The following is a 12,161-nucleotide window of genomic DNA, read 5'->3' on the forward strand; positions in this document are numbered from 1 at the left end:
AAGCTCAAGAATAAAGCTACTCTGGGTGTTTTAGCCAAAGAATGATACATTTTGAGGCAAACTTTAAAAAAAATCCTTCTAAATCTAAACTTTGTGCCCACAGCTGAACTGACAAATGCAAAATCTAAAGAATCCTAACACTACCTTCTGGATCTCATAAAGCCCATGAGGCTGATGCAGAGAAATGTCCGTATAAATATTTTGTCAGTTCCTTCAATAGCTTTCTTCGTAGTAATCCATCCTTATGATGACAATTACTGATGGGGTTGGGGAGGGGTTCGGTATAATTTAGGGCTGGATTACCAATCAATTTAGCAACAGCAAATGTAAACCAGGCTTATATTAGTCTCCTTGAAACCTTTCATCAGTCTGCAGCATTAAATAAAAATGGAAGTTAAAAAATCCCAAGCAGTCCATGCCAGTATCATTTCTTTGCACGGCAGATGGATTATATACAGGCTGTTTCCTTTATTAAAAGATGACATAAATCACCATTGAAAAACTAGAGACCCCTACAAGGTTATCCCTGTACAGCTTTGTTCATGAAAGGTTCACATTGAAGCATTAGTGAAATTAATTCATCTTTCATAAGAGCTTTGAGCAGTATCTGTGATGTATGATAACAACCAATTTCTCACTACTGGCAAAAAGTATTCAGGTCTGATAGACTACACAAATCTGTTCTTTTTAAATAGCCTAACATTATCTCAAGTGCTGGTCCCAAAGGCATCATTTGAGATTCATATACAGCCAAGAGGTATAATAAATCACCATGAAAAGTTTTGTTAGTTTTATATGCAGTGAATTGTAATTATTTTGGATTGCATTATACCTCAATCAATGTAATTACTTTTAGATCATCTTTAAGCGGCAGTAATAAAGAGAAAGAAATCAGTCTTAAACCAATTGAGAGGATCATTTGCATATCTGTCAGTTGTACAATGAAGCAGGTTATTATTAAGATTAAAAGCGATGTTTTCAATCTGATATATTTACCAGTTATAAATACTCTGACTTTATTTACATCACTGAAAACAATATTAAATCATCTGCACAATAGAACAATTTTTGAGTTATAATACCTCAAAAAGATGTAAAGAACTTGGGTCATTGTTTGAAACAAAACAGAGAAGCTTTACCACAACTTAATTTACAGCAAACAGAAAAGGAGCTAAAATCTCTTGAGGGATGTCCGCACCAGATTTCAAATAGGGAAAGCAGATAAACATGAAAAGACAGCACATACTGGCTTTATATAAGATGCACATCTAGGCACATGGGGTCCCCCAAATTTTGTTTTGGTAACATACACTCAGTGGCCATATACTAGATACTCCTGTAGGCCTGCTCGTTAATGCAAATATCTAATCAGCCAATCACGTAGTAGAAACTCAATGCATAAAAGCATGCAGACATGGTCAAGAGGTTCAGTTGTTGTTCAGACCAAACATCAGAATGGAGCAAAAATGTGACCTAAATGACTTTAACCATGGAATGATTGTTGGTCCCTGACAGGGTCGTTTGAGTATCTTATAAATTGTTGATCCCTTGGGATTTTCACGCACAATGGTCTCTAGAGTTTACAGAGAATGGTACGAAGAACAAAAAATGGCCAGTGTGCGGCAATTCTGTGGGTGAAATCACGTTGTTAATGCGAGGTCAGAGGAGAACAGCCAGACTAGTTCAAGCTGACAGGAAGGCAATAGTAATTCAAATAACCATACATTTCAACGGTGATGTCAAACTTTGAAGTGGAAGGGTTACAATAGCAGAAAACCACACTGGGTTCTACTCCTGTACATCAAGATAGTATATGTTACAAGCCAGACATAATGTTGATTACGCTTCATGACATCAGGTCATGGGAGTGTTGAACAAACATTTCTATAACTGAACTTTAATGTAGAAATTATTGCAACAACATCATGTAATTAAAAGAGCCCACAAGCAATGATTGGAAGAATGTAGGTGGTTCTCTATCTACCACTTACCAAACTTCCTCTTCAATTCCTTTGCATGCATCCTACCTCAATTATTCAATTTAGATTTTTTTGAATAATAAAATCTCTCAAAGAAACAACCTCGTATGTATTATGTGGTAGAAGACAATGCAACTTACCTCGGGGAAGTAATCTTGTGGAAACTTTTCCTTTTCGAGCATTGGTGTGCTTTCTAATGTTTCTGAGTATATTTCTTTACCCGTTACTTTTTTGTACTTTTTAGCTAAAAGAAAGAAAGCACAAAAAACACTAAAACCATCCGTCAACAATGTGACTGATCTCCTCAATAAAACAGTGTCTGCAGACTCTTCAAGACACCATAGCACATGCTGCTACACGCTTTCCTCTGATATGGTGATGTTTGTGATTAACATGCTTTATACTTACTTGTAATTAAATACAGAATATAATAAATATCAAGTTAATACTTTTCATATTAGACTTTAATTACATGGGAAGTTTGAGAAAACATTTCTCTTGCTAGCTTTCAAGTTTTTTCACTCCTCTACCCCAAACTTGGTCAAAACTGAACACCAAAATTGGAGGTGTAGTGGAAAGCGAGGAAGACCATCAGAGCTTCCAGTGGGATCTGAACCATATGGAAAAATGGGCTGAAAAATGGTAGAGGTAATTTAATGCAGACAAGTGTGAGGTGTTGCACTTTGGGAGGACCAACCAGGGTAAGGCTTTACACAGCAGGGCACTGAAGAGTGCTGTAGACCAAAGGGATCTGGGAATCCAGGTCCATAATTCGTTGAGAGAGGTGTCACATGTAGATACGATCGTAAAGCAAGTTTTTGGCACATTGGCCTTCATAAATCTTAAGTTCTGAGTACAGGAAATAGGATGTTATTCATGTTAAGACTTTATTCCTTGGAACAAAGAAGATTGAGGGGAGATTTGATAGAGGTATACAAAATAATGAAGGGTATAGATAGGGTAAATGGAAGCAGGCTTTTTCCACTGACGTTGGGTGAGACTACTATTTAGAGGTCAAGGGTTAAGGTTGAAAGGTGAAAAGTTTAAGGAGAACATGAGAGGAAACTTCTTCATAGCATATTGTGAGGGTGTGGAACGAGCTGCCAGTGCAAGTAGTGCATGCAGGATGGTAGGACTATGGAGGGCTGAGGTCTTGGTGCAAGTTATTGGAAGTAGGTTTTTTAATTGGACTTGATGGGCTGAATGGCCTGTTTCTGTGCTGTACTTTTCTATGATACCATGACTCTGAAGTTAGTAGATAATCTCTTTACTTCTCTGGATGTATTTTCTATCAAGTTTGTGGCAGTGGTGAAGAATCCCAAAGAAGATTCCAGCCCCATACCTTGAAGTTGATTTTAAACCACTTTTCATTATCTTTGGCCTGTATAACACTTATGATTGTGTGGTTACCTGGTATCATTGCAATTACTGTCCAAAGATATACACAGTGTTTAGTCTAGGATAACCTACAGAGTGGGTAGTTTCAGAATGAACACACCACAGAAGCTTTCTGGGTGCAAAATGGTGACAGCAGAGATTTTTACAGCTGGCTATTTTACTATCTGGATATTTAGTGAGGAACAGTCATAGAAATTAGGAGAGAAGGAGGCGACACAGTCCCTCAAACTGCTCTGCCATTCATTAAGTCCGTAGCTGAATGGAATATAAACTCGATTCTGCATTCCTGCCGTCTCTCTCTAACTTCAAGTGCCATTATTTATCAGGAATCTACCCGCATCTGCCTTAATAATATTCAAAGATGCTGCTTCCACACTTTTTGAAGAACTGATTCCCACAAACACATGACTTCCTGAGAGGAAACAAAAGGCTTTATCTCTGCTATAAGTGAGTAGCCTCTCTTTTCAAACAGTAACCCTTGTTGCAGATTTTTCCATGATGAAACATCCGCTCTTCCAAGACCTTTCAGATGTCGCTTCTCACACTCTGATGGAGACGTAGAGAGAGAAGCTTGCAATTTAACAAACCTTACATGCTCATGATGCTTTCTAACCTCTAGTCAGGGAGAAGGAGGCAACGTTATGGAGTCACACAGCACAGACGCCCTTTGACCCACTAAGTCTAAACCAATCAACAAGCACCCATTTATACCAATCCTACACTAATCCCATTTAATTCTCCCCACATTCCATCAGCTCCACTCAGATTCGACAGGTAATTTACAATGGCCTACCAGACCTTTCTCTCTGAGGAGAATTTCTGTGACAGAAATGAACTGCACACTGCAAAATGGAGCATGGATCCCTCATCAGCACCTAGAATGATTCTAGACTACAAAATTCAGATTGGTAGTGACCTTGACCTCTGAGAGAAAAACAGTCTAAAATGAGGGTGTGTGGCTGGAACTTAATAAAAGGTTGAAGGATCATTGACTTTGAAACCCTTGGCCTACAGACAATCAAAGGCAGACACCTAGTTGAAGAAAGACTCTGGAGATTAAGTTAGCAAGACACTAGTAAGATTTCTCTCTCCCTGCTCCATTGACCTTATGTATGGCCCTGTTCTTTCTGCTCTTGTAACAGCTGAAAGAGCAGTGGGACCAATATTATGGCTCCCAATTTTCAGCAAAAATATCAGAAACTTGAGCTAAGTAACACACACAAAATGCTGGAGGAACTCAGCAGGCCAGGCAGCATCAAAGGAAAAGAGCGCAGTTGATGTTTGGGCCAAGCATCTTCAGCAGGAACTTGAGTACAATTGTTGTCTTCAGTTCTATGTCACTCAGTGAGATCTCCTCCAAATGAGTCTGCAGGTAATTAATAATTATATGAAACAATCCCTGCGATTCAGATGTGTTTTTCTATAAAAGGCCCACACCTGAAGGTTGCTCTTAGGGCTCATGTTAAAGCCAGGTGGAGTAGAGATGATTAGGAAATTTCATTCTGAATTAAGCTTGGTAACTGTAATACTCCTGGTGTATGTGTCTGATATCATGCACATGCTTTAAATGTAATTCTCCACTACTCAATGCAGTTTTGTGAAGAAGATATCTGATTTTTTATTTGAATAAGTTGCAGAAGTTATTATTTCATGTGTTCTTTAAAGAAAAACGGTCTTCCAAGAAAATTTAATGTATTTTTCACACAATCGTATTGTTTTTGCAGTTGGTCATTTGCCTCCATTTGATTGGCTGGCAAGATGTTGACATTAATATTCTGCATTTGCAGATGAATGAGTCAATTTCACAGAGGACAATCAAACTGTGATCACCATGTGCTTCATATTAATGGGTATTAAGAGCAGAACAGCAAGCAATCGACATCTACAGGAAGCATTATGCACTTGTTATTTATCTATTGAGATACAGCATTGAGATAAAGGCCTTTCCAGCCCTTTGAGTCACGCTGCCCAGCAACCCACCTATTTAACCCTAGTCTAATCAGGGGAGACATGGTTGTTGTGATGCGTTGAGTGTGATAGTGTAGTGGGTAGTGTTTGCTGCTCTCATTTTCAGTTTGCACTGCTGACTAGCAGTCTTGTGAAGAGCAGAGCTGAATGTGTAAGTCTCTCACTGCCAGTGCACAGCCTCTCCGACAGCAAGCCTCACGCAGTGCCTCCTTGTTGGCGTCACACGGAAACCGAGCTCCTTTCAGACTCAGGCTGAACTGTAAAGGACAGGGAGGAGATCTGGCCCCTGCACACATAGCATGCAGGCCCACCAGTGTGTGGACATGCCCTGGTGCTCGTAAATAGACCCACTGCTTTGTGGGCAACCTCGGGAGAGACGACAGCTATGGGAGTAAACCCAGACAGCAAATCCGGAGTGGAGCTCCTAAGGCGGCTGTACATCATTGACCATCCTTCCGGCAGCTCCTGCAGCCAAGCTGGGGCCAAATGTAAAGCTTCACAAGCTTTCCTTTGGACTACACTAGTGAGGCTGAGAGGGGGATCTTGACTCAGGCTTGTGATGATGATGATCCATCTATTGTCCTTTGAGGAAAGATGAATTGCCAACCACAGTCATGGGAGAACTTACAATGACCTATTAACATACTGATTGGTATGTCTTTGGACTGTGGGAGGAAACCAGAGCACTCGGAGGAAACCCACATGGAGAACATACAAACTCCTTACAGGCAGCAGCAGGAATTGAACCTGGGTCGCTGGCTGGTACTGTAATGTGTCGTGCTAACCATTATGCTACCGTGCCGCCAGTTACAAATACAGAACAGTTACAGTTCTAATCATATTCATTGAGCAATGTTACACTAAAACTCTAAAAGTGCAGAAAAAATATCCACCACACAACAGGATATCTAGGCTAATATGTTTATATAATAAATAGATGACAATGAATTTATGCATACCAGTTTACTAGATTCACTAGAATGTTACCTGGGTTTCAGCACCTAAATTACAGAGAAAGGTTGAACAAGTTAGGTCTTAATTCTTTGGAGCGTAGAAGATTGAGGGGGACTTGATAGAGGTATTTAAAATCATGAGGGGGACAGATAGAGTTGATGCGGATAGGCTTTTTCCATTGAGAGTAGGGGAGATTCAAACAAGAGGACATGAGTTGAGAGTTACGGGGCAGAAGTTTAGGGGTTACATGACAGGGATCTTCTTTATTCAGAGAGTGGTAGCTGTGTGGAATGAGCTTCCAGTAGAAGTGGTAGAGGTAGATTCGATATTGTCATTAAAAAAAAACTGGATAGGTATATGGACAGGAAAGGAATGGAGAGTTATGGGCTGAGTGCAGGTCAGTGGGATTAGGTGAGAGTAAGCATTCGGCACGGACTAGAAGGGCTGAGATGGCCTGTGTCCGTGCTGTAATTGTTATATGGTTATGGTTATAAGAATTACAATTTATTCCAATAATATTGCACCATAACTTCACTGTTATAAGATCTGCTAAAGATCAATCCCTTAATCTGGGAATGGGGTTCAAAACTACTTAAGTTCTTACTTCCACAGACCGCTTTTTCATGATAGCTAATTTGATGTCATTTTCAATTAAATGCAGTTTTGTTACATACTGGTTTCTTCTGCTATGGTTCAGTGTGAATCAGTTGGATGCTGCTTTTAGAAATATTCAGACTGTTGTTTAAAGAAATTTTCCTCCATGTTTATATACTGGAAAGTCAATTGTAAAGATAGAACAACAATGCAGGAGTGGTGCAGGGAAGTATGGGGGGGGGGGGGGGGGGGGGGTGTGTGTGTGTGTGTGTGTGTGTGTGTGTGTGTGTGTGTGTGTGTGTGTGTGTGTGTGTGTGTGTGTGTGTGTGTGTGTGTGTGTGTGTGTGTGTGTGTGTGTGTGTGTGTGTGTGTATACACACACCATGTGACTTTAAATGTATATCTCTTGAGATATACATTCAGTGGCTATTTTATTAGGTACACTTGTACACCTCGTTAATGGAAGTATCTAATCAGCCAATCATGTGGCAGTAACTCAAAACATAAAAGCATGCAGACATAGTCAAGAGGATTAGTTGTTGCTCAAGCCAAACACCAGAATGGGGAAGTAATGTGATGCAAGTGACCTTGACTGTGGAATAATTGTTGGTGCTAGATGGGGTGGTTTGAGTATCTGAGAAACTGCTGATCTCCTGGGATTTTCACACACAACAGTCTCTAGAACTGGGCAAAAAAAAAAGAACATCCACTGCACAACCGTGCTGTGGGCAAAAGTGCCCTGTTAATGAGAGAGGTCAGAGGCAAGTGGTCAAACTGCTTCAAGTTGACAGGAAGGAGGTAGTAAATGGCGTTAAAACAGTCATGTGCAGAAGAGCAACTCTAAACGCACAACACTTCAAACCTTGAAGTCGATGGGTTACAGCAGCAGAAGACCACACCGAGTTCTATTCTAGTACCCAATAAAGTGGCCACTTAGTTTGTGTACATATACGTATACAGTCAGGGGTTGCTGGGGGCAGTGTGGCTTGAGGGACCTACTCCACACTGTATCACTAAATAAAATAAATTTTAAAAGAAAAAAATACTCAACAATTCTCTTGTGATGCAAACAAAGCTTAGATTGCCCATGATAGTATTGCTGGACTTACCAGTAAAATGTAAAAATAAACTCAGAAAACAGATGTGCATTTCTTGTAACACTACAGTTTCATTACCACGTTGCCATGGGTTAAGGGTTATAGTCATGAAGGGAGACTTTAGAAACCTGGACTTTTCCCACTAGAGTTGAAAAGGTTAAGGACCAATTTATTGGAGAGATTGAAGAATATGAAGTGTTATGATAGGATAATTTCATGATCAAACAAAATTCAATCTTACATGGACCATAGTGAATGGGGTTAACTAATGTATTGCAATGATTCTATTCTGCACCCAAATAATGAACTGGAAAGTTTAATCATTTTGGATCACAGCCATATATTCAAGTATTCTATCTTCTAGTGGTGAATGAGGAGTCAGTTTCCTGTCTGAGCGAATAACCTGTTCAAAGATTATTTCTTTGTTGCTTGACTATCAAACTATATATTCATATTTCACTAAATATGGCAGTGTTTTAATATAAACATTGCACAACAGTATACTTGAAGTGAAGATCTCTGTGGTATTTCATTAAGAAATGAGACAGATATTTCATAAATTGATTTATAATGAGAAAATGGGGAATGTAAAACTTTCAATAGAAAGCAAGATTAGCAGGCAATCTATTTCTCATGGTCACAAATATTCTTTATCACTGATGTTTTTTTAGACTAAGGCAACTCCCTTACATAACAGAAGTAATTTACTATTTATTTTTTTTTAAATACCGGAAATAGGTTTTAAACCCTTATGGTCACAGATAAAATTACTTTTCATTCACAAGCAATTTAGTTGATTCATTTCAAAATAATTGAATGTACAAATAATTTTGTTATCAATGTTGTGATGAGTATGTGTGCACGAGATATCTGAGGAATGAAAGCAGCAATGAATGAGTTAATTAAGCACCAATTACTTTGTTAAGCAATGAGCCAAAACTGCCAGCTGTAAGAAGCTTTAGGTAGGGTATCACACTTAATCTAGTGCCAAATGCAATGTCAACATCAATAAATACATTAATATTAATGATGATTACTGGGTCCGGTAACAAATGGTATCTGATTGTATTTCAAAGCTTACCTTTAAAATCAAATTGATAGGTGCTTTTCAAAGACTCATGAAGAAAGTAAAGATTTCCTAAAGCCTGAAAAAGAAACAAAGGTTTAGAGGTTACATTCTATTTAACTCTGATGTATGTAATAATTGTAAAAAATAAAACAATAAAAACATTTTCATGAAATCATCATGTGGCAATGTCTAAAAGATATTTTCTGCAATAAAGCTGAGGACACACAACATTAGAATGCTGCAAAGGAGCCATGATGAGAATGGTGATTTTGCAACATATTGGCAGTCATGCTTTCACAGTTGCTCAGTTACATCCCAAATACCAGTGGGCCTACAATTGCAGTGAATGTAACATCACTAGAGCTGGTGGGCATCTTGTTTAATCTGCCTGCCTTGGCACAGTGATTTTGTGTTTCACCATCTATTCTCAGTTTGCTGCGTCAATCCGAACCCACATAGCCAAATCTCCTAGTTCACTCCACTCTACCCGTACTTTGTTTATTTGCCACACTCCTAACTTCTTGTTCCTTCCTGGACCTGGCAGGCTGATTAAAAGAAAACGTGCAAGAGACTATAAACTCTAGCTAAGCAACTGCACAACCTCACCATGGGTGAGATAATATTTGAGCTCCCTAACACAGCTTAAACCTGTGCAGAAAGACTCATTCTCCACTTTCGGCATAAGCAGCTCAACAAGGACTAAGCTCATGGCTTATCTAGTGACCTTATTTGGAAACATGGAGAAGACACAAAGTTGATCTGGTGTGATGAATTGGGACCAAGGCTTGGGCATACTACAGCTGCTCCGGAAGCAGTTCTGGGGATTCAGTCTGGTTCGGAATGCTGATGGCTTGATTCTATTGTTTACATGATTTCTATTATTTTCTCTCTTTCTCTGTGCAGTGGTTTTGGTCTTTCTTTTTCTTTTAAATTGGGATATTCGGGTTTCTTGCTTTGTGACTGCCTGTAAGCAGACAAATCTCAAGGTGTATAATTTATACATTCTTTGATAACAAATCTGCTTTGAATTTTTCCAATTAGCAAATCACTTCTACCATATAAGATTTTAAGTCTGAGTTTTTATCTCAAATGTAATTCTATAATAAATGTGCATCATGCCTTCTTGTTTGTGCCTTGTCGCAGCATCATTATCATGTGCCACGCTTTCTGTCACACATGCACGAAGTAATCTCAGAATCAATGTTTCCTCTAAGCTGCATGGATGCGGGACTGCGCAGTCACTGAAATACTTCCGCGCTCTCAGCCTTTGTTGCCACGCAGCTGGAAGTTTCTTCTATAGAATGTTAATGTAATTTTGAAATTATGATAATAAAATTGTGCAAACCTTTTTAATTAATCATGTGTTAATGAATATAATCCATAAAATTTCAAAACAATAAACATACCACAATCTTTACTTTCTCCGTGTTAGAATTTACAACACTGTTGGAAGTTGTAACAATAAACACAGAATGGAAGTCCATACATAGCTCATTGTTAGTAAACTGCCAGCCTGCTGAATGCAACATGAAAAATTGTCTTTGTTGTACTGTATTTTATTATTATAAAATCAAATGTATGTGATTTTTCAATTTTCATTCAAAATATTCATAGTATGTATGTTACAAAAAAAAACAATTAAAGTGCTATGCAGCTTTCAGGCCATGTAAAAGTTTCTTGCTCAGAGTAATGGCTGGTTTGCACAGCTGTAAAAAAATGTAGAGGGGACATTGCTCAGAATCAATGTTCCCACATCGGTTATACATCATAACTGAGGAGGTAGGCAGGCAGCAAGTAGGAATGAAAAGTACAAATCAACATGTTTAACATGCTACAAATCACAAATAGACAGGTAGAAAGATTTATATTTCAGTGATGAAACCATTTCAAGAACTTGTTAAATTGTTTTGGATCCTCAAAATTCAACTTGTTGCCTCTGACAGGAACTTGCACTATTTGGTCGTACTTTATTATCTTTCTGCCATAATATTTTTCTTCAATGGTTGCTGCCCATTTCACTCATGCCAAGTTTTCTAAACCAAAAGACAAGTGGTGAAGTCTTGCTCCTTGCTACTGTACCTTTCTACAAGAGAGAAAAGTCCTGGAAAGATAGTTTATAATACGTTTCAAATGGGTATTGAAGCTGCATTACAAACAAGGGAATATCTGCAGATGCTGGAAATCCAAGCAACATATACAAAATGCTGGAGGAACTCCAGGCCAGGCGGCATCTATGAAAAAGAGTAAACAGTCGATGTTTCGAGCTGGGACCCTTCTTTGAAGCTGCCTGTTGCTTGTGCTGAAAAGTTATAGATTGTGATCAAATGAACAAATCACATCACATTTAATGAACTAAGTTACCTAATTAACTGTAATGAGTAAAGAGAGGTAACTTCAAAAATTACAATAGGATGGATTTGGAGATTAAAAGTGGATTCTTGTTTTTTAGATGATACAAGTGACCTTCAGGATTGACACTGACATTTGTAGCAAGTATGTACACAGTAAATCATAAATAGTGAATACCTATGGAAGTAGGCTGCATAGGAGCCCAGGGTTTCAAACATGGCACAGCACAGTACTTTAGCTAACTCACACTCTCAACCTTGTGTTACCTTCACATTGAATTAGGGTTTCTGCCAGGCCTGTCAATTCACTAAATAGTTCACAGTGCATTGGCACCAGACTCCTTTTGTATGCTCTCCAATGAACCTTTTTTTCTGAGCTGTCTGCAGCAGAGTTTGTTTGTGATCTTTGGTGAGATTAGAACTGACTATCTTTCTATCTGCTCTTGCTGTAACTATCCAAGTCCACTGACTCACTATACACAGATCCTAATGGGATGGTGTCAGAGCTGTTGGCTGTGAGTGTTAAATTAAGGGACATTGTGATTAGACCCTGTGATTTCAGTCCCTCAGGATGACTTGAGATCATTCTTCAACAAGGTGGTGGTGGCATCTGTCGGTCTCGAGAGACCATGGATCTGCGCCTGGAGTTTCCAGGGCACAGGCCTGGGCAGGGTTGTATGGGAGACCTGCAGATGCCCAAGCTGCAGGTCTTCCCCTCTCCACGCCACCGATGTTGTCCAAGGGAAGGGCACTA

The 12,161-nt window shown here is 39.0% G+C and overlaps 1 protein-coding gene across 2 annotated transcripts in view; it reads right to left on the reverse strand.

Annotated features, from left to right (window-relative positions):
* inpp5a (inositol polyphosphate-5-phosphatase A) overlaps nucleotides 1-12,161 on the reverse strand; it is a 483,620-nt gene that overhangs the window by 156,192 nt on the left and 315,267 nt on the right. For both annotated transcript variants that reach the window (XM_073027526.1, XM_073027527.1), the window contains exons 5-6: nucleotides 9,072-9,135; nucleotides 2,120-2,223 (exon numbers count right to left, since the gene is read on the reverse strand). In XM_073027526.1, the coding sequence (XP_072883627.1) occupies nucleotides 2,120-2,223; nucleotides 9,072-9,135 (168 nt within the window). The remainder of the gene's footprint in view (nucleotides 1-2,119; nucleotides 2,224-9,071; nucleotides 9,136-12,161) is intronic.

Source organism: Hemitrygon akajei, chromosome 23 (assembly GCF_048418815.1).
Source record: "Hemitrygon akajei chromosome 23, sHemAka1.3, whole genome shotgun sequence".
Lineage (NCBI taxonomy): Eukaryota > Metazoa > Chordata > Chondrichthyes > Myliobatiformes > Dasyatidae > Hemitrygon > Hemitrygon akajei.